Source organism: Empidonax traillii, unplaced genomic scaffold (assembly GCF_003031625.1).
Source record: "Empidonax traillii isolate 1590-97213 ecotype Southwest subspecies unplaced genomic scaffold, ASM303162v1 scaffold1149:size320058, whole genome shotgun sequence".
NCBI classification, from domain to species: Eukaryota; Metazoa; Chordata; class Aves; order Passeriformes; family Tyrannidae; genus Empidonax; species Empidonax traillii.
Genome location: NW_020956342.1, coordinates 1 through 22,323, shown reverse-complemented (window position 1 = coordinate 22,323; position 22,323 = coordinate 1). Strand labels below are relative to the sequence as shown.

Genomic DNA, 22,323 nt, shown 5'->3' with positions numbered 1-22,323 from the left:
GGAACAATAACCATCCACCACCAGCTTCAGTGGTGTAAAGCCTTGTGTGTGTACTGGGTTTAAAAATCCAGGCAAAGCAGAAGATTAGGCAGAAACTTGTGACATTGGCAAAATGAACCCCCCCAAATTAAAAGAGTGTGAGCACCAAGGTAAACGGGGTGAGGTCACATTTCAGAAGGGCAGTCATAGTCTTCATGTCTGTTACGGTGCTATTAAGCTGGTAAAGATTGGAGTACTAATGTCTCTTTGCTGATTCAGATACAAGCCTTAAAGATGGACTTTTCCACGAATTCAAGAAGTATGGGAAGGTGACGTCGGTGCAGATCCACGGCGCGTCCGAGGAGCGGTATGGCCTGGTGTTCTTCCGACAGCAGGAGGACCAGGAGAAAGCACTAAATGCCTCCAAAGGAAAGCTTTTCTTTGGCATGCAGATTGAAGTCACGGCCTGGATAGGACCAGGTAAGCCCATGCCCTTCTCCCGTGGGATGTGGGACCGCTCTGGGCACGTTCTGTTGGGAGGAGACAGCGTAGGAACAGGAGACACATTTTAGAGAAAGTGGGAAATACACCAGAATAAATCCAGAGTGAAAGTTCTGATTGTTAAATTCAGATGCTCTTAGGGAGAGAGTTCCAGTCCTGAACCTCAGAGGAGGAAACCTGCCATGCTCCCAGACACTGGGATCTGCTGGAAGGAGCGATCTCCCCACCACGTCCTGGGGGAGCAGAAGCCAGTGGGTGGTGTAAGCACAGCACTGAGTCCTGACAGCCTCGTTGTGTCTGCTTTTAATGGAAACAGCCAACGATGGCAGCACAGCCCATGTGACTGACCAGGGAGAGCTGCAGCCCTGAACACGTGGTGAAGTTCTCAGTCTGCACTTGAATGACTTCTTTAAAAATTGATTCATGAAAACAAACTCCTGCCGCGTGCTGTTCCCCACACTGAAGCCTTACTGGAAATCATGCCATAAAGCATGTTAAAAGAGTAAATTTCCAGAGGAGCAGTTGGAGGATGAAGCTCCCTTTCAGGGGGAATATAGAGATTTGAAATCACACAAGTCAGAAGTGAAATCCTGGGTGTTTTTGTCCAAGACAGTGGTTACTCTCATTCAGATGAGAAAGGAGACTTGAGCAAACCGAGATGAACCGAACCCACATGAAAAGCATCTCCAGGCATTACCAATGTCTTGCTCTCTTTTATTGTAGAAACAGAAAGCGAGAATGAGTTTCGTCCTTTGGATGAAAGGATAGATGAGTTTCACCCAAAAGCAACGAGAACTCTGTTCATTGGCAACCTGGAGAAAACAACCACCTACCACGACCTTCGCAACATCTTCCAGCGCTTCGGGGGAATAGTGGTATGTGGATTGTGCCTGGGTGGGGTGGCACTGCCCCTTGTCCTGCACAGACCCATGAGGTGCTAAGAAAGGTGGTAGTCATGGTGTCAAAGGTTATTCAGTCTTCCTGTAATAATCTGAGTCATTCTTTCTGCTTGAACGTACCTGAGAGCTTTTCTTTGCATTCAGAGTTCAGCACAGGTTTATTGAGGGGTATCGTAGCAGTAAAGCGACACAGGCTGGGTCGAGCAGCACCGGTCAAGGCACTGCTCCATCCCGCTCATTCCACCCTCCACACTCCCCAAGGCAGCCTTCACATCCTGCCCTCGTGAAATTTGGAGTGGCAGGACAAGGGGAATGGCTTCCCACTGCCAGAGGGCAGGGATAGATGGGATACTGGGAAGGAATTCTTGGCTGTGAGGGTGGGCAGGCCCTGGCACAGGGTGCCCAGAGAAGCTGTGGCTGCCCCTGGATCCCTGGGAGTGTCCAAGGTCAGGTTGGACGGGGCTTGGGGCAACCTGGGCTGGTGGAAGGTGTCCCTGCCCATGGCAGGGGGTGCAATGGGATGGGCTTTAAGGTCCCTTCCCACCCAAACCATGCTGGGGTTCTTTCTATGATTCCTGTTGAATTTGGGCTTCAGCAGTGATAGTTCATGTTCTCCCTGGAAGCCGTAGCTGCTTGTGAATGTGCTGTGCCTCATTCTCTCTGCTCTGAAGGGTTGTTGTAACCACTGAGGGATCAGTCACACACACCAGGAACCCCAATCCTGCTCCCCTCCCCACAAAAGAAGGGGAATTGTGCTTCCATAAACAATGTGGACAGATATAAACCCCTTCTGTTATGATGTCTGGCAGCCCTTGTGCATCCAGCCTGCACTGTATCCTTGACATCAGTGCTGATTTATGAATTCCTGCCGTGTCTGTGGCTTAAACCCTTTTCCAGTGCAACGGCAGCAGAGCTCTCCTGATAAAGATGCTTATCAGTGGTAGTGTAAATTGGCTTTTGTGTGCCGTGCTGCTGCCCTGTCAGCATTATTAATGGCTCAGAATTGGGCAGCAGCACTGCCTTGCAGCTTCCAGGAAAGCTTGGAAGCTCAGGTGCAGAAGGGACCAGCTTTATAACCTTTTGGAGGGGTAATGAACACAATAATGGTATTTTATTTGCCTGTCAGAAGGAATTGCTTGCCCAGGGTAAGCGGTCAGGTGTAATTTGCCGTGGTTGCAGTTGTGCTACTTCAGACACTTGGAAGTGTAGCTTCCTATTAGTATTCCACTTAAATCATTAGGCCAGGGCTGTAGGAATTTAATAGTTTTGTAAATCTCCCTGTTTAGTTCTGTTTTCTCAGATAAAGAGCTCTTGGGTGAGACCATATCAAACTGCTACCTTGTCCCTAAATTTATTAGCCATGAAATTAGGCTGTCCTGGATGCTGGAACATTTGTGCTCAGATCTGTGTGCAGCTCACAAAGGCAGCTCCTGCTATTCCAGCAAATAAAGCCAAACCCTCCACCTCCTTTTTTCACCTCAGAATGAACCATGATACCATGAGTTTGTTCAGAGGCTTTGGGTACATTTCCAGTGCTAGTGCTGAGCTTGTTTATTAACCAAATGTCAGCTTCAGGCTTGCTGGGGTTTTTTTAAATCAAGGAGAATCAGCTTTTACTGGGCTGTGGGAGCCTCTGGCTGCACTGGTGGATGGGCCCAGGGTGGATTGGGATCACACAGCAGCAGGGATGGAAGCTGAGGATCTTCTTTGCCTTTGCCATGAACCAGCGTAGTTCAGAGGATGAGTCCAGCATCGCTTTGTGTTTCTAGGAACAGGCTGGATCGTGTTTATTTGGAAAAGCCCTGCTTGGCTCAGAGATGAGGATTGGAGCAGGTTGTTTTCTCTTGAGCCTTTGCGAGCGAAAATTAATCTGTATTTCTTTGATCCTGAATTGCCTCTTCTTGATGCAGAATTAACAGGCTAAAGCTGCTGTTTGTTCATCAGGTCAGGCTTAGTTCTGTGGGCTTGGATTTTAAATCTGCCTGATGAAGAGCTTTCCCTGCCTCAGTAAGGATTTAGTTTTGAGATGCAGCAGAACAGTGAAGTTCTAACTGTCTACTATTGTTTAAATCCTCTGTCTGAAGAAAGTATTAATTAAAAGAGCTTTCCGTGCCACATGTCTCTCCAAAAAAAAAAAGCCCTCTGGGATGGGATTGACAGTGCTGACTGGGGGTTACTGTGTTTTGTGTTTGTCCCCAGGACATCGACATTAAGAAGGTGAACGGGGTCCCTCAGTACGCCTTCCTGCAGTACTGTGACATTGCCAGTGTGTGCAAAGCCATTAAGAAGATGGATGGGGAGTATCTTGGAAATAACCGGCTCAAGGTAAAGAAATCCTCCCGTGGACTGTGCCCTTGTTCCTCCCCGTCACGGAAGGGAAATCCTCCCGTGGACTGTGCCCTTGTTCCTCCCCGTCACAGAAGGGAAATCCTCCCGTGGACTGTGCCCTTGTTCCTCCCCTTCACGGAAGGGAAATCCTCCCGTGGACTGTGCCCTTGTTCCTCCCCGTCACGGAAGGGAAATCCTCCCGTGGACTGTACCCTTGTTCCTCCCCGTCACGGCCGCGCTCTGCGGCACGAGAGGTGGTGGAAGTGGCGTGGTCTTTAATGTGAGATCAGAGCAGAGCGTGACTCTTCCAGCCACCCCCTAATGGGGCTCAATCAGTGTCGTTCTCAGCACGGAGCCCCCGGGATGGAGCATGCAGGGACTGACACTCCCTGGGAGCCCGCCCCGCTCCCCGCGACACACGCAGGCTGCGGGGCCCCAGAGCTGTCAACCTGTCACTTCCCAGACATTCAAACCCTCCAAGAACCAAATGTTGTCAAACACTGCGTTTGTTTAAACATGCAGAATTATTTTCATTAATTGCTCTTTGATTTTTGTCTCGCACCTGCGCGAGACGCTAATTTTAGAAAATCCACACAAACAGCAGCTTTCCCCAAATAGCTCCTTAATTAGGGCAGGCTCTGCTCGGGGAGTTTAACCCTTGTACTGATGGGAGTTTTACCCTCTTGTGTCCAGCTGGGCTTTGGGAAGAGCATGCCTACGAACTGCGTGTGGTTGGACGGGCTCTCCACCAACGTCACGGATCAGTACCTGACCCGACACTTCTGCCGGTACGGGCCCGTGGTGAAGGTACGTGCCAGGCTCTGCCCTGTGCTCTGCACTTGTTACTGTCTGCCTTTCTTCCCATCCTGTCCTTTCAGCCCCCACTGTCCAGGGCTTTCTAGCTAAGGAAGCAAAATTCCCTCTGGGGTGGAATTTGGCTGACGTGGAGCAGTCGCTTCTGGGGTTTGAGAGCAGCCAGGAATAAGTACTTAGAGCCGAGATAGGGAGTATTGGAAACCATTCGTCGCTCTTGTGCAGTACGGTCTCTCCCCAACAAAATTCCTTAAATGTTAGTTGGAACAGCAGTCTAATTATGTAGTTGCTCGTATTTGCCAATTACATAATTAGACATAACTATATTTTTTTTCATCAAACCGAAAAAACGAGTTTTTAAAAGCAGTTCAACAGACCGGAAAAATTGCTTTTTAAAAGCAATTCATCAGACCAAAGAGAATGACTTTTTAAAAGCAGTCAGGACAGTCATGTTGGAAAGAGCACATAAAAGAAGAAGGAAAGTCAGCAGTGGTGCGACGCATGCCCCGCTGGGGACAGCGCAAGTGATTTATCACGTGCTTAAACTTGAGCCTGGGAGTTGTCCCGTGTGTTTTTATTGGACACGGATGTGCTTAAAATTAAGCAGCGTGTGTGAATCTTCTCAAGATCAAGGTCTTGCCTCCCCAAAGGGTTTTTGTGGGTTTGTGTTGCAGCTTTGACTCTCTTTATTGTAGCTGTTGTCGCTTGAATCATAAATTTATGCTGCCAAAGGAAGGGAATATTTGGAAATTGGGTGTTTAGGAAGTGGCAAGTGGTACTGCAGACTGATGAAAAAGCCGGTTCCACTTTGGGATTAAATGTTCCCTTTACCTTTTTTCCCCCCTAAAACACATGGAGAATTTTTCCAAAAAAATCTGAAGACACCCAAAGAGAAACTACAAAACTCATTCACTAAAGAAAAAGCATTAAAAGTAAAACACAGAAAAACAAAATAAAGGCATAATATACCTCAAGCCACAATATCCACAATTCAAAGCAGTCCCGTGTCCTTCGATTGTCTCTTCATTCCAATATGCCTCATCAGAAAAGCCTGGAAATTCACCTTGCTAAAAATTATTTCTTTCCTGGTATCCTCATGACTTAGGATTTTGTTGGGACTGAACATTAAGTCCTGTGGATGAGGCTCTTATTTGGTTTTTGTTTTGTTTTTTTGTTTTTTACAGGTGGTGTTTGACCGCTTAAAAGGCATGGCCCTGGTTCTCTACAATGAGATTGAATATGCACAAGCAGCTGTAAAAGAGACCAAGGGGAGGAAAATCGGTGGGAATAAAATTAAGGTGTGCAGAAATGACCTCCAAAGCAAAGCAAAAGAGGCAAAAAAAAAAAAAAAATTGCATTTAGGCCTCCCCCACCTTAAACACTGGCATTGCAGACTCGAGGAATTCTTAGCGGGTCCCAGATACCAAAAACCTAAATTGTATTTTATCCTCAGCTTATCAAGATGTCAGGGAACCTTGAAGTGTCACTTAGAGAGCCTTTTCCAGTATTCTGCCGTTTGTTTCGCTGAACTTGTCTCTCTGAGCTCCTGAGTGTTGGTGTCTGTGTCCCTGCCTCGTTTACCCCAATCCAAGGCAACCTCTTCTGGCTGTTTTTGTGTTGAGAAAGGGGAATCTGTGGGGGTGAGTTCCTCCAGGATAACACAGCTCCATGCTGATCTCCAGGCTCTGGACCTGGCTGTGGTTGTGGGTACAGCAACCCAAACGTGCAGTCATGGCGTGGTTTGGGTTGGAAGGGACCTCGAAAATCATCTGGTCCTTCCTTGCAACAGATTTTTAAAAACAACTGAGAACACCACTTGAAAAAAATGGTCAGAAAATACTTTTTTCCTGGAGCAACAGTTGACATTTACAGGGATATCTTGGATTTGGGTGAACATGGTGATACCTGTTCCGACTGTCCCATCAGTGCCACTAACTGGGGATGGGAGGTGTCAGCCAACCCTCTTAGTTACCTTCCTCCTCCTCCTTTCTCCTCTGCTAAAGAGTGCCACTGATGTCACACATGAACTCATTTATTAAATCCACACCTCACCCGGGGTTGGGAGTTGGATATCCTTGAGTTCCTGAGCCTGGGGGTTGGATATCACTCACCTTTAGGTGCAGGAAAACGTGTGGTCAGTTAAAAGTTTCCTCCCTTGTGTGGGTCTTGCTGCTTAAAGACTTTGGAATAAGCAACACCCTCAAAGTGTCTGGGCTGCACTGCTGGGCTGGTTTAAAAAATAACAGGAGCTGGAATGTTAAAAACATTGCAGTATGGGACAAACACATAGCTAAATCCATTCTAATCCTTCATTTTTTGCATTACCTATCCCATTTACTTCTTAATATTGTCATCCTTGGTTATAAGCCAGCAGTTCTTGGAGTGGCTGGAACAGGGAGCTGCAGTTCAGGAGACTTGCTCCGTTCCCTGCTCTATAACCCTGGAAAAACACTGTGGAGTCTGGAATAGATTCATAATCCCGTCCTGCTGTAGCAGTGCCTGGAGATAAAAGGGACTTTGGAACTGTCCTGGCATTAAAAACATCAATACCACGATAATAATGTGTATTTTTCCTGCTGCTTTGCTGAGCAGAAGCCACAACAGCAGAGTGAGGAGGTGGTTACCCAAATCCACTGAGTTGAGAGAGATCTTTATTCCTGGGGATGTGCAGGGCCAGAACTGAGAAGTCTTTGACTTTTTTATTAAACATTACCCCCATTTTCAGTTCTGCTCCCCCCCCTCAGCCTGCAACAGGCAGGGAAGTGTTGGCAGAACGGGATGTTCCTGTGGCTGAACGTGGTTTCCCCTTTATTTTTCAGGTGGACTTTGCAAATCGGGAGAGCCAGTTGGCATTTTATCATTCCATGGAGAAAACGGGTCAAGATATCAGAGACTTCTATGAGATGCTGGCAGAAAGGAGGCATGTATCAATATCTGTATTAATTTTCTTTTTTTTTTTCCAGCATCATCTTACACAATCTTCTTACAGTCATCATCATCAAACATCTTTTCACTTCTTCAGGCCATGATTCTTAAACAAGCACTCGTTTTTTTTCCTTTAACCTTATTTTTTTAAGTTTTCCAAACAGCAGTTCAGCATTTTTTAGATGTTTTTTTTACCTTTTCACTGTTTTTTTAAAAAGTAATTTAAGTCGGGCCTAAACTGGGCAAGATTAAGGCAGGCAGGATCTCACACATCCGAGTGTAGCTGGTTACTGGAATTCCTCCTGAGGTGGAGGTTTCAGCTGTCTGTGTGATCCATATTTTAGTGTCCGGTTTCTGTGGTGGGTCACCAGGACACAGCTGGGAGTCGTTCATCACGTCTGAGGAATGCAGAGAGCAGCTTATCTGCACCAGAGCAACGTGTGTGTTGGTGGGTGTAAATATAGTCTGATAAACTCCTGCTGCTCAGCCCTTGAGCACAGAGGACAATCAGATCCTCCACCTCCCCCTTTTCAGCAGATTAATTTGTTAACTTGAGAAAAGAAGAAAATAGGAGCGACGCTGCATTTCTGGTTGGTTTTTTGACCTGAAAGGTGTGTCCTGTGCTGCTGCCCCTTGGCAGCAGCTGGAACCAGAGTGCACATCCTGCTCATCTTACCCCTGCACAGAAACACTCCACATTTTAAGCTTTTATCCTCCACTGACTAAAAAAACACCCCTGTTTTGTTGCCTTCATTGTCAGGGCTCTGCTTTGCCCAGGAGTCAGCCCAGCGTGACCCTGGTTGTACCTGAGAGCTGGAAAAATCCACTTTTATTTGCAGCAAAATAGATTGGTGTGACAGAGTGCAAAATGACCAGATTTAAGAGCGAGAGAGGGTTGGAAATTCGGGATTTGCATAATAGAAATGCAAGTGTGCCTTCCCCAGGCCTTGCCAGATGTACCAGCAGTGAGCATGTCCTTGGAACTATGTGGAATTCAGACAAGGGAAGCGTGTTGCTGGGTGGTTTTTAGCAGGCAAGAGTCAGGTGGGCTCGTCACAATCCCGAGCAGAACGTTGATTTCTGGTGCTTGGGTGCATGTCGGTCTGGTTTTTCCTTTTCTGTCGCTCTGCTCACACGGTCACTGTGAGATCTCTGGGAATACAGTCACACACAGCGATGGAGTGAGCTCTGCAGTGGCTCCTGTAATTCTGCAGCTTCTGCTGCCCCTCCAAGCTCCTCCCGGCAGTGATGCCGAGATCTGCACAAACCTCCTCTCAGGGTTCTGGTTAAATAGGACCTAAACAGAGAAAAAAGCATGAAAAACCAAAGAAAATCCCTGATTAATGTTTTTAGCTTCACAGCTGCCTTTCACAACATCCCACTTCTCCTGCAGGGTGAGGTTTTTTGTCTTCCATGTTTTGTTTCTTTTTCTATTTCGTACTTTTCTTAAAAGGTGGAAGCTGCCAGCTTTTAACATAAAACATAAACTGTGAAGCCAAATATGTGGGATCACAGAATCATGGCATAATTAAGGTTGGAAAAGACCTCCAAGATCACTGAGTCCAAGCTGTGCCCGATGCCCACCTTGTTCCCCAGCCCAGAGCGCTGAGTGCCACGGCCAGGCCTTCCTTGGGCACCTCTGGAGGGGAGGACTCCAAACCTCCCTGGACAGCCCCTACCAGTGTTTAATCACCCTTTCCATGAAGAAATTCCTCCTGATGTCCACCCTGAATCTCCCCTGGCACAGCTTGAGGCCGTTTACTCTTGTCCTATCACTCATTGCCTGAGAGCAGAGCCTGACCCACTCTGTGCAAACCACTCTGTAACGGTGGGGGTTTTGAGCTCCAGCTTTGTGCCACCTCCCTGCCATGTTTAGTGTTATGAATGACTTATTTTTGCCCTTTGGAGGTATTGAGATAACGACATTAATTGCTTGACTTACTTTGCTGAATGAATTCACCTGATCTCATAAACAACCTGATATTTGTTGACTTGGGTTTACTGTAAATAGGCAATGCCAGTAAGTCACATGCAGCCCAAGAGCTAATTTTGGAATTAAGGGATCACTTACAGGGCTTAGGGTTTTTAAAGAAATCTTACTGCCACTTTACTGCTTAGTAACAGAGAGATTCCACCCTTGAATTTTGATTTGCCCCATGTTTTCAGAGGTAGGTCTCAGGTTCTGAAGATGGGGTGTCTTCACCCTGCCAGACCATGCATGGCTTAGTTTTACCTTCATTTCATGCAAGGTTTGAATTTGACAAAAATAAAGGAGTGAGGGTGGTGAAACAATACTTGGGAGAGCTGTTATGAAATGACCAACAAACTGCATTTGGTGTTGGGTAAGTTAACAAGGTGTTTAGTCCACTGCACAGGAGAGGATGGACAAGGAGAAAGCGGTTGGTAAGGAAGGGAAAGCTGGAAAAAATAGAAAAGGAGAAAACCAATTCATTGCTAAATCTCTGTGTGCAGCTGCCTTGATGCACCTAGGAGAAAAGATCCTAAAATGGTTCCCTCACATGTGGCTGTGACACTTGAGGACACGATGGGATGGTGAACGTGGTGGTAGTGCTGGTGGGTTGACAGTTGGACTTGAAAACCTTAAAACTCTTTTCCAACCTTAATGATTCCATGATCTTTAAGGACCCTTCCAACCCAAACCGCTCTCTCACCTGGGAAGGATGGTGGTAACACAGCACGTTGGTTGAGGAGGAGAACTGGAACCTGTTTATTTTTGTGTTTAGCAGGGACGAACGAAGAGGATCCTACGAGTACGCCCCTGATCGTACTTACTACGAGACTGTTCGGACCCCGGGGACGTATCCCGAAGATCCTCGGAGAGAATACCCAGCCCGGGGCAGGGAATTCTACGCCGAGTGGGATCCCTACCAGGGAGACTACTATGACCCACGATACTACGATGACCCCCGCGAGTACAGGGATTACCGGGGCGATCCCTACGAGCAGGACATCAGGGAGTACAGTTACAGGCAACGGGAGAGAGAGAGGGAGAGGGAACGGTTCGAATCCGACCGGGACAGAGACCACGAGCGCAGACCCATCGAGCGGAGCCAGAGCCCGACGCACTCACGGCGCCCGCAGAGCCCCGGAGCGTCCCCCTCGCAGTCGGAGCGGCTGCAGAGCGACTCGGAGAGGAGGATTTACAGCAGGTCGTCGGATCGCAGCGGCAGCTGCAGCTCCCTGTCCCCTCCGCGCTACGACAAGCTCGACAAGGCCCCCCGCGTGGAACGGTACACAAAAAACGAGAAGGCGGAGAAGGAGCGCGTGTTCGAGCAGGAGAGGGTGGACAAGGAGAAGCGCTTGGTGAGGAAGGAAAAACCGGAGAAAATTGAGAAGGAGAAAATGGATAAGCAAAAACGAAAAGCGAAAATCCATTCGCCCAGCTCACAGTCCTCGGAAACGGATCAGGAGAATGAGAGAGAGCCCAGCCCGGAAAAACTGAAGGGCAACAGCAAACAAAGCAAAGAGAGGGGTGACAAAGAAGGGACGGCGAAAAACCGCCTGGAACTGATGCCCTGCGTTGTGCTGACCCGCGTGAAGGAAAAGGAGGGGAAGGTTATCGATCAGCCCACGCTGGAGAAACTGAGAGCAAAGCTTGATAATGACACTCTGAAATCCCCACTGCTCGAACAGAAAACCCAAACATCCCAGGCTGAGCAAGCCAAGTTGGAGCAGTCTAAACTGGAACCCGTCAGAACCAAGGTACAGAAAGAGAAAGCCCTCGCCAGCCACATTGAAGTGGTGGATAAGGAGGGGAAAATGAAACCCAAAAAGCACTTGAAGACAGAGCAAACCTCTGAGGGGGCCAACGCGGTTGATTTAGACAAGCTGGAGGCTCGTAAAAGGCGTTTTGCCGATGCGAATCCGAAGCCTGACAGGCAAAAGCTGGATGTAAAGCGGAGCAGCCAGGATGAGGAGGATGCACGTGTGGTCTTGAAAAAGCAGCTCGATGCGACAGCGTCGTCCAGAGAAGCGCCGATGTTAAGGGAAGGAGAGTTGGAGAGGAAACCCCTGAGGAAGGAGATGCTTAAAAGGGAATCTAAAAAACTCAAACTGGAAAGACTTATTCCTGTTACTAGTCCCAAAGAAATTCAGGACACTCTTAATGTCAGTGGGATTGGCATGCGTCCCACCCTGGATCTGCAGGCGAGGCTGATGGAGGCACCTGATGAATCTGTGGAAGTTCAGGAACTCTCTACTAAAAAACTGAACCCGGTGAAACCCCAACATAAACAGGTCCAGCTGCTGGACGAGCAGGGAACGGAGAGAGAGGACACAAGGAAGAATTACTCCGGTCTTCCTGAAGAAACACCAGACCATAAACTTGGCCAAGAGAAACCTCAGACAGCTGACACAGAGGAGAAAATCGGCATCGACATCGACCACACGCAGAGCTACCGGAAACAAATGGAGCAAAGTCGCAGGTTGAAACAGCAGCTAGAAATGGAGATTGCGAAGTCGGAGAAGTTTGGCAGCCCAAAGAAAGATGTGGATGAATATGAAAGGCGGAGCCTGGTCCACGAGGTAGGAAAACCTCCACAAGACGTCACCGATGACTCTCCACCGAGTAAAAAGAAAAAGACTGACCAGTTTGACTTTGAAATTAGCACTAAAAGAGAAAGGAACTACAGAAGTTCTCGTCAGGTGAGTGAGGACTCGGAAAGGATGTCCTGTTCCCCGAGCATCAGACACTTCCCGTTCCATGAGGATGATGACACACTCGATTCTCCAAGGCTAATGCCGTTAAAGGAAACCAAAGAGTCACCTAAAATAGAAGAAAAGGGTCTTTCATACTCAAACGTGACTGTGAGGGAGGACTCTCTGAAATTCAATCCTTATGATTCCAGCAGAAGGGAGCAGATGGCAGAAATGGCTAAAATAAAACTCTCCGTGCTGAGTTCTGAGGAAGACTCAAGCAGGTGGGAAACCCAGGTGAAGCAGGAGCCTGGGAGAGTCGACATCAGCTTTCCAAGCAGCATCGTCAAAAGAGACAGCATCCGGAAACGGTCTGTCCGGGACCTGGAGCCTGGGGAGGTGCCTTCGGATTCGGATGACGACGGCGAAAACAAACCCCATTCCCCAAAAGCCTCGTCATTGTTAGAGAGTTCCAGGTTGTCTTTTTTATTACGGGACAGAGAGGAGAAGTTGCGTGAAAGAGAGGAAAGACTGTCCAGTTCCTTAGAAAGAAACAAATTCTATTCTTTTGCGTTGGACAAGACAATCACACCCGACACAAAGGCCTTGCTCGAAAGAGCTAAATCCCTCTCGTCATCCCGAGAGGAAAACTGGTCCTTTCTAGACTGGGATTCAAGGTTTGCTAGTTTTAGAAACAATAAAGACAAAGAGAAGGTTGACTCGGCTCCGAGACCTATTCCATCTTGGTACATGAAAAAGAAAAAAATCAGAACAGATTCCGAAGGCGGAAAACTGGATGATAAGAAAGAAGATCACAAAGAGGAGGAACAAGAGCGGCAGGAACTGTTCGCATCTCGGTTTTTGCACAGTTCGATCTTCGAGCAGGACTCCAAGCGCCTGCAGCATTTAGAGAGGAAAGATGACGATCTGGACTTCATCTCGGGCAGGTTGTACGGGAGACAGTCCTCCTCCGACGGGACGAACAGCGTGGCTGATTTGGTGCAGGAGCCGGTGGTTCTCTTCCACAGCAGGTTTGTTGAGCTGACGCGGATGCAGCAGAAAGAAAAGGAGAAGGATCAGAAACCAAAGGAAGTGGAAAAACAGGAAGATAAAGAAAACCGTCCAAAAACCCCAGAAACGGTTCCTGATAGTAAAGAACCAGAACATAAAATTTCCTCAGTCGGGCCCTCATCAGTCACTGTGCTGCCACAGGAACCAGCTCCCATCGCTCCTGAGAAGGTAGCGAGCGAAAAGGTCCTGGTGGAACCTGCTGCTGTCAAAGAAGAGAAGCCTTCTGAACCTGCTGCTGCAGCAGAGGAACAAAAACCTTTTCCTGAACTCGCTGCTCCTGTCAAAATGGAACCTCCTGAGCAAACGGAACCTCCGCCGGTTGTAGAAGTGAGTAAAGACGTTGTTGCTACGACCCTGGCACCGGAGGAAGATTCTGTGGCAACAGAGCATCCTTCCTACTTGGACACCAAACCTCCTACTCCTGGGGCTTCGTTTTCGGATGCAGACATCAGCGTAGATCCAGAACCTGAGACTGCCCAGCTGCCTCCTCCTCCGCCCAAGCTGGTTCAGAAGTCGGATGAGGCTGCGGAACCTAAAGAGGAAAATCCTCCACCTTCTGCCATCGCTGATGCTGGCATGAGTCAAAAAGTGGAGGCAGCTGCTGAGGTCCTGCCGCCCGTTTCCGACAATGATATGGAAGTGGAACCTCCAGTGGTTGTAAAAGATAAGAAATCCTACAAGAGTAAACGCTCCAAGACTCCCGTGCAGTCGGCTGCAGCCATTGTCACGGAAAAGCCCGCCACGAGAAAGAGCGAAAGGATTGACCGGGAAAAGCTGAAAAGGTCGAGCTCTCCTCGTGGGGAGACCCAGAAACTTTCTGAATTGAAAGTAGAGGCAGAGAAGGTTTCGAGGAATGCTGCTAAATCCCCGAGTTCTGCTGCAGAGCCGGAAAACGTGGAGCCGAGCTTGCCGATAGGCCGGACCAGGCGCAGAAATGTGAGGTCAGTCTATGCTACCACAGGGGACAATGAAGGCCCATCTCCAGTGAAGGACTCCATGGAGGTCACTAGATCCACCAGGAAGAGAGTGGAAAAGGAACCACAGGAAACAGTAACAACTGTTCCCACGACCCCGAGGAGGGGAAGACCTCCCAAAACCCGCCGTAAGCCAGAGGAGGACATCTCTCCAATAAAGACTGAACCGGTACAGCAAGAGGTGGAGGAGGCTGAGACTAAAGATGCCGTGGAAGCTCCTAAGCCTGCAGAGGGTTGGAGGTCTCCTAGATCCCAGAAGCTCACCCACAGTCACTCATCAGCTGCTACCAGCCAACAGGGGAAGAAAGGGAAGAACGACCCAAAAGCCGATACCGCAGCTGAGTCCGAAGATGCTGCTGAAAGAAGCAGTCAGGAATTGAGCGTCGGAGACAACGGCAATAAAGCTAAAGCTGCTGAGAAAGAACCGGCAGTGAGCGAGCAGAAACGGGATCGGAAAGAACTGGATGTGGAGAAAAACCAGCTCGAAATCCCCACGGTTGAGATCATTGAGAAAAAGCCAGTGCCGGAAAAGGTTACGAAGTCTAAAAGGGGAAGGTACAAAAACACCAAAACCGTTGTTGATAAAGCATCTGTGTGTCTCAAAAACGTGGAAATACGCCTCAATGTGGATGAAGTCAAGGGCGCCTTGCGACCCACCGAGGAGGAGGCAGAGCCGGTGGCGGTGTCGCCGCCCAAGATGAAGAGCCCACCGAAAGAGGACATCTTGCCGCCCCACTTTGCTAAGAGCGAGGTAGAAGATTCATTCCCAGAAGTGGAGAAGGAGGTGACGCGGGAGCCCAAGCAGTCCCCCGAGGCTGCCCAGCTGGCAAAGCAGATCGAGCTCGAGCAGGCGGTGGAGAACATTGCAAAACTCACCGAAACTCCTCCGACGATTGCTGCCTACAAAGAACCGACAGCAGATGTGCCTGAAGTCCGTCAGGAGGAGGAGGCAGATAAACCTGCACACCAGGCAAGTGAAACGGAGCTGGCAGCGGCCATCGGCTCCATCATCAATGACATTTCTGGGGAGACTGAAAGCTTCCCTGCACCCCCGACGTATCCCGCTGAATCGGAAGCCGAAATCCCCACAGAGCCCATGGTGTTACCGTCGCCTCGGGAGGAGATGGAGCCTGAGACGGATCAGGCAGTGAACAATATCCTGGAAACCGAGGCTGCCGTCGAGCCTGCGGTGCAGCCGGTGCCCGGCTCTATCCCGCTGGAGACGGAGAGCAAGGAGTCCGAAGTCAGCTTCAGTGAATCCTCCAACTCTGCGCAGGAGGCCGAGACCTTGCAGGAGGCTGAAGTCGCTCGGAAGGAGAAGGGCCGTCAGAAAACCTCGCGGCAGAGACGCAAGAAGAGCACGAGCAGGAAGGGCGACGCCACCGAAGTCAACGCCTTCGAACCAGACAGGGTGCAGAGCAAGTCACCTCCTGCCAACGAGGTAAAGGCAAAACCTGAGGAAACCTCAAAGGAGGAGAAACAAAAACCCACAGCAGCCGTGGAGCCAAGTGCTTCTGACACCACCAAGGTTGTGGCCGCTGATGTCGTGGCTGCGCATGAGGCTGTGGCTGAGAGTGGCTCCTCCCCGAAAGCTCCCGCTCCGGCTCCTCTGGACCTGGGCACCCCGCCGGTTCCCCTCGATGAGGGGAGTCAGAGCGGGTTCAAGATCCGGTCACCCCTGGAGAACGCTCCTATCACCCCGCCGAGCGCCCCGAACGCAGCCCTTCCCACTGTCCCCGCCGCAGTGGCCAAACTGCCCACCCCGGTGCCCTCCGCCATCGTCCCCCTTCACTCCAGCGCTGCCAAAGTGCCAGAGTGGATGGTCAGGCACGAGGAACCCCGTGCCCGTTCCACGCCCCCGCCCGCTCTCCCGCCGGACACAAAGGCGTCGGATATCGACACGAACTCCAGCACTTTGAGGAAGATACTCATGGAGCCCAAATACGTCTCGGCGACAAGCATAACCTCCACGCACGTGACGACGACACACGCCGAGCCGGTGAGTGCGCCCTGCCTGGAGGAGGCCCCTCTCCACCCCGCCGTGGAGGCCATCAAGCCGGTTTCGGAGGAGAAGCCGGCAGTTCCCATCACCAACGCCTTGGACCCACCGGTGGCTGAAGCGCCGGTGTTCAGCGAGAAGGAGAAGATCAGCACCGTGATTGCTCCCAAAGCCACTTCTGTCATCAGCAGGATGCCCCACAGCGTGGATCTGGAGGAGGCTCCCAGGATCACCTTGGTGAAGCAAGCTCCCCAAACCCAGACCTGCCTCGTCAACGCTCCCTCACCAAAGTTCAAGCAGAGGTCAAGCACAAATGATAACAGCAGGTTCCATCCAGGATCGATGTCTATTATCGAGGAGAGGCCTGTGGAGACCGGGTCCAGCCCGGGGCTGCGGGTGAACACCTCGGAGGGCGTGGTGCTCCTGAGTTACTCGGGGCAGAAGACGGAAGGCCCGCAGCGAATCAGTGCCAAGATCAGCCAGATTCCCCCAGCCAGCGCCGTGGACATCGAGTTCCAGCAGTCTGTGTCCAAGTCTCAGATTAAGCAGGAGCCCATCACGCCATCTCAGCCGGCACCGAAAGGCTCCCAGACCTCGGCGGGCTACGGGACTGTTTCCACCCATTCTTCGCTGGTCCTCGGCACGCAACCCTACAACACGTCGCCCGTCATCTCCTCCGTGAAGCAGGAGCGTTCCACGCTGGACAAGCCGGACTCGTCCCACCTGACTGTGCAGACTCCGGCCTCTCAGCCCGGCAAGGTCCTGACGCAAACGGTCAACACTCCACCTGTCCTGGTCCATAACCAGATGGTCGTCAACAAAAAACTGTCCGACCCAGCTGCTCTGAAAGTGGAGACCAAGACTCTGCAACCCTCCAACTTGAGTCCCGGAGTGAGTCCTCACCACTCTTCCCTCTCTGGGAAGATGCATTCGGAAGCGAACCACGTCAGCTCGGGGCCCAGCACCCCGACCGACCGGGCCATCTCCCACCTGGGGGTCACCAAGCAGGAGCCGCACTCGCCACGCACCAGCGGGCACTCGCCGTCGCCGTTCCCCCGGGCCTGCCACCCCGGCAGTACCTCGTCTCCGGCTCTGTCCAGCAGTACCCCGGTCATGTTGGCTCCGGGAATTCCCGTTCCTCAGTACATCTCCAGCATGCATCCCGAGCAATCTGTCATCATGCCCCCTCACAGCGTAACGCAGACTGTGTCCCTGGGCCATCTCTCCCAAGGGGAGGTGAGGATGAACACCCCTCCTCTCTCCGGCATCCCGTACGGGATCCGCCCGGAAGCGCTCCACTCGCCCCGCGCTGCTCTGCAGCCCCAGATGGAGATCAAACCTCAGCGATCCAGCACGCCCCAGCCAGCCCCCATCCGGGACATCGTCATGCCCCCGCTGTCCTCCCAGCACCCCCCCGAGGAGGAGCTGCACTTCCACCACTCGGCCGTGTGCCGGGGCCCGGCGCCGGTGCAGTCGGACGTGCTGGTGATGCAGCCGGATTACCGCATGCACCCCACCAGCATCCGGCTGGACCAGTACAACGTGCCCCGGGACGTCAGGATGATCATGCACCCGCACATGGCCGCCGTGGGCGAGCACCACTCGGAAACGCGGCAGTCCCGGACGCCCGAAGGGGCCGGGAAAACTCCCCCCGTCAGTAAGACCCCGCAGCCCGGGAAAGAGACTCCCAAATCCTCCGAAGGCAAGGTGGCCCACTCTCCTCACAGCGAGCCCCGGCTCCTGAGCGTGCCCTCGGGCAGCCAGCTGCCCGGGCTGCCCCTGACGCAGCCCGTGGTGGTCCCACACGGGGTGCAGATCATGCATCCCGCCGGCAGCTCCTTCCACGATTACCGCTCTGTCTACGGCGACATGAGGAACTACCACACGGCGGCACAGCTCGGGCACCCGCAGTTCCCCGGCGCCTCGCCCATCGGGCTGCCCTCCCGCAGCATGACCCCCTCTCAGGTGAGAAGTAAAACCCTTTCTCCTTCTCCCTGGAGTCTGGAGCTCAATCCTCCTTGGAGCCTGGAGCATTCTGAGCCAACCGTGGCTGTGGCACAGCTCTGTGTGGCCATAAGAGCTGAGCTGAACGCTCCGTGGTTGGTCTTTAGGCCCTGTTTAAGTTCATAGTACAAGAGGAGCTGGGGTTTTTGGAAAATGGGGTTCAAACGCTGCTCAGCATCAGAGGAAGCTGAGACAACCCATTTCCTTAACTGCTCTGGGTCTCAGAGCAGGAGGTGGGAAGCTGCCTGTGGGTTTCTGGGCGTGGAGCTGTCAGGAGGAGAATTGTCAGCACCGAAGTGCTGTGTGGGTCAGGCATCCTCAGATGGATGAGAAGGCTAAGGGTGGGCCTGGAACAGAGTTCAGGGGGTGGGATTTCAGCTCAGGGGAACTTGCAAGTGAGGGACTGGCCCAGGTACCACCACAGCAGGGCTATGGTGTGGAGACACATTTCCACCTGGAATGTGATGGTGTCCTTGCAGCCCTGTTGTTACATTAACGAGGTCTGATAGACCCACAGCCTAAAATCTTTCCTTTTTCCCCCCTCATGCTGCCCAGGGTCTACCAGAGGGCGAGCACTCGCACCCCAGCCAGCCAGTCCGCAGCAAGACCCCTCAGATCCCGCAGGATCCCAAGGGCCCTGCGGCCGCGGGGCCAGAGCAGAGCCACCACCCCCCTGTGAACAGACACGCGGCGCAGATGGACCCTCATGTCCACCTCCAGAGGGCCCAGGGGGACACGGGCCAGACCTCCTACCCCTCCCCTGTCGCCGTCTCCATGAAACAGGAGCTTCCGTCACCGCACCAGCCCCAGGCGGTTCCCAAGCAATCCATGTTTATCCCCACGACGTCGGGGCCGCCCCTGAGCCGCGTGGAGCCCCAGGCCGGGCTCAAACAGGAGCCGTCGCCTCACCCTGTGTCGCAGAGACCCGTGGACATGGTCCAGCTCCTCACAGTGAGTGTCCAGCTGTCCCCTCCTCCCGGCCCAACCGCCTCGTGCTGCTCGTCCAGGGCGGAATCACTGGGTTCTGTCTCACCTGTGGCACCAAACCTGACCTGTCTTGCATCAAATGCTTCATCTGTCTGGTGTTTGGGCTGTCCTGTCCCTGATGGTTTTTACCCCTGTCACTGTTCCCAGTCAGTTTTATACTCAGCTGTTTCCTGGAAAGGTTTTCTTCATGGGTGTATTTAATCTCACTGAGAAAGGAAAAAAACATTCTTCCAAACCTAGGAAATGAGGAAGAGGAGGGAGACAGGCGCAGGCACTGATGAGGAACAAAGAGTTGTGTCCAGCACCAAATATCTCCCATATAACCTCGAGCTACTCTTCTGTTATTTCTCAATTTTTCCATTTGTAAAAGAGAAAAGAGCATTTGGCAACGACCTCGTGCTGGGTGGGAGGCTGAGGGATTGTGATACAGGATCCACCCAGGCATCTTGACCAACTGGAAGGAAAGGGACTGAATTCCTGGTTTAGCAGGATTTAGACCAAGCCTGACGTGTAAGAGGAACGATCAGGTGTTACATAAAGCTCCGATGGAAGCACCAGAGGCCACTGAGCAGCTCGGAGGGGATTTGGGATCCACCTCTCCTTCCTTTGTGTGTAACACTCCTTCTCCCTCTCTCTTCCCAGAAATACCCAATTGTCTGGCAGGGCCTCTTGGCCCTCAAGAACGACACGGCCGCTGTCCAGCTCCACTTTGTCTCCGGGAACAACGTCCTGGCTCACCGGTCGCTGCCGGCGCCAGAGGGGGGGCCCCCCCTGCGGATCGCGCAGCGCATGCGGCTCGAGGCCTCCCAGCTCGAGGGGGTCGCACGGAGAATGATGGTGAGGGCAGGGGTGGGGCAGGGCCATGTGCTTGGGAAGGGCTGATAGCTGTGTGCTGACAACTGGGGGGGTCTCACCGGCTGCAGGACTGAAACCCACGAAATTCAGCTGCTGTCAAGGTGGTTTTCTGCACCCAGAGGGTCGTTGGCACTGAACAGGCTCTCCAGGGCCCTCTCACGGCCCCAAGGCTGCCAGAGCTCCAGGAGGGTTTGACAACACCCTGAGGGACAGGGAGGGATTGTTGGGGTGTCCTGGGCAGGGCCAGGAGTTGGGTCCATGATCCTTGGGGGTCCCTTCCAGCTCAGGACATTCTGTGATTCTCTTTTGGGATTCTGGTAATAGCGCTGGGATTCTTTCATCCCAGAGCCTGTGTAACATGGATTGCAAGTGATGAGCAATAGCTCTTACTCTGCCTTCATGGAAAAGGGAATGGTGGAGTTGGGAAACCTCTGAAGTCACCCATCCCTCAGCCCTGGGACAAATTCCTGCTGGCTCCAGTGTGTCTGAGAAAGGTGGAACGTGGAGTTTGGGTGGCCATGGAAATCCATTTTCAGTCCTTTCACTGTCTCCTGGTGTGTTAAAATCACAGAACCCCAGAATAGTTTAGGTTGGAGGGACCTTAAAGCTCATCCCATCCCACCCCTGCCATGGGCAGGGACACCTCTCACCAAGCCCCGTCCAACCTGGCCTGGGACACTCCCAGGGGTGGGGCAGCTGCAGCTTCCTGGGGGACAAACTGTAACATCAGGGACTTCAGAGGTGGCATTTTCCCCCCAGATAGTGGGTGTATGGCAGGAAGGCACCTCTCCATCCCCCACCTAACCCATTACGTCTCCTCCCCGGCAGGTGGAGAGCGATTACTGCCTGCTGCTGGCCCTGCCCTGCGGCCGCGACCAGGAGGACGTGGTCAGTCAGACCGAGTCACTCAAGGCTGCCTTCATCAGTTACCTGCAGGCCAAACAGGCTGCAGGCATCATCAACGTCCCCAACCCCGGCTCCAACCAGGTACGGGCACGGAAACCCCTGGAACGCCAGGGATTAACCAGCCAATCCACCCGTCCTTCCCCCGCGCCTTCGCTGGGGTTCTGCTCGAGCTGCCTGTTTGGAGCAGTGAAACCCCCCAATTACATCCCCTAAAAAATAAAATCACTGAAAACCAACCCCAAAGCCACAAAAAACAACCCCAAAATGTACATTTGGTTGGTTCCCAGCCCAGCACCTTGGGATGAAAACCATCAGTTTGTTCCCAGCTCAACTCCTTGGGATGAAAACCAACCAAACTCTTTTCCCACCCCTTTATCTCTGAAGGAGAATTTTTGTCTCTTCCCCATATCCTGGTTTTTCCAGGACACCTGCTGTTTCCTTGGGAAACACCTGTGGGTTTGGTGCTGTGGAGTGTTTATTCCAGGTGAGTGGCTGCACTGAATCAGATTTATCCTCTGTGTGTAACCGAATTCTGGGTGTAAAGAACCCCGAATGAGCTGCCAGCACTCAGAGCAACCACTGAAATAATTCGTTCCTTGGAATTTTTCTCCCTTTCCCAGTCAAACCAACCAGCCCTTACATCTTGTGTGTGGAAAACTCCCCACCTGGAAAACCACACTTGTGTCTTCTGTTTTATACAAAATCCAAGAGCCTTTAAACACCAAAAAAAAAAACCCAAACCGGAATGTCCCGGTTTTTAAACATTTTAGGCCTGGATTGGCTCTAATCCATGTTTTTTTTCCCCTCCCCTCAGCCTGCCTACGTTCTGCAGATCTTCCCACCCTGCGAATTTTCGGAAAGCCACCTGTCCCGCCTCGCCCCGGACCTCCTCGCCAGCATCTCCAACATCTCTCCTCACCTCATGATTGTCATCGCGTCGGTATGAGCTGTTTACCAGTTAACTGACTTTTTATTATTTTGATTTTTTTTTATTTTTTATTTTTATTTTTTAATTTTTTTCCAAGGCCCTGCAGCAAAAAAAAAAAAAAAAAAAAAAAAAAAAAAAAAAAAAAAAAAAAAAAAAAAAAAAAAAAAAATAAAAAAAAAAAAAATATAAAAAAGCCCACGGGGGAAAAAAACAAACAAAACAATTAATTTTGAAATCAAAACTAAAATCAAAAGAAGGAGAGAAGGTTGTGAAACAAGAAAAATGCTGCCAGAAACCAGCCTCCTGCCCGACCGGCCTCGATCAAACCGTATGTTTACATGTTGCTTTAGCTTATGGACAACTGATGCACTCAGCAGGTGGACTGGGCTTGGGTTCCTGTGCCTCCTTTTTGGGGAAAAAATACAAAAAAAAAAAAAAAAAAAAAAAAAAAAAAAAAAAAAAAAAAAAAAAAAAAAAAAAAAAAGAAAAACAAAAAAA

General features: G+C 51.2%; 1 protein-coding gene across 5 annotated transcripts in view; it reads left to right on the top strand.

Annotated features, from left to right (window-relative positions):
• Positions 1–22,270, top strand: part of SPEN (spen family transcriptional repressor) — a 65,283-nt gene extending 43,013 nt beyond the window's left edge. For 2 of the 5 annotated variants that reach the window (XM_027905388.1, XM_027905387.1), the window contains exons 5-15: positions 259–459; positions 1,204–1,355; positions 3,579–3,704; positions 4,401–4,514; positions 5,705–5,818; positions 7,340–7,440; positions 10,190–18,110; positions 18,705–19,100; positions 19,779–19,973; positions 20,820–20,978; positions 21,712–22,270. In XM_027905388.1, the coding sequence (XP_027761189.1) occupies positions 259–459; positions 1,204–1,355; positions 3,579–3,704; positions 4,401–4,514; positions 5,705–5,818; positions 7,340–7,440; positions 10,190–18,110; positions 18,705–19,100; positions 19,779–19,973; positions 20,820–20,978; positions 21,712–21,843 (9,611 nt within the window). In that variant the 3' untranslated portion in view covers positions 21,844–22,270. The remainder of the gene's footprint in view (positions 1–258; positions 460–1,203; positions 1,356–3,578; positions 3,705–4,400; positions 4,515–5,704; positions 5,819–7,339; positions 7,441–10,189; positions 18,111–18,704; positions 19,101–19,778; positions 19,974–20,819; positions 20,979–21,711) is intronic. The other 3 variants (XM_027905391.1, XM_027905390.1, XM_027905389.1) reach the window with 3 other exon arrangements.
• The last annotated feature ends 53 nt before the right edge of the window (positions 22,271–22,323 follow it).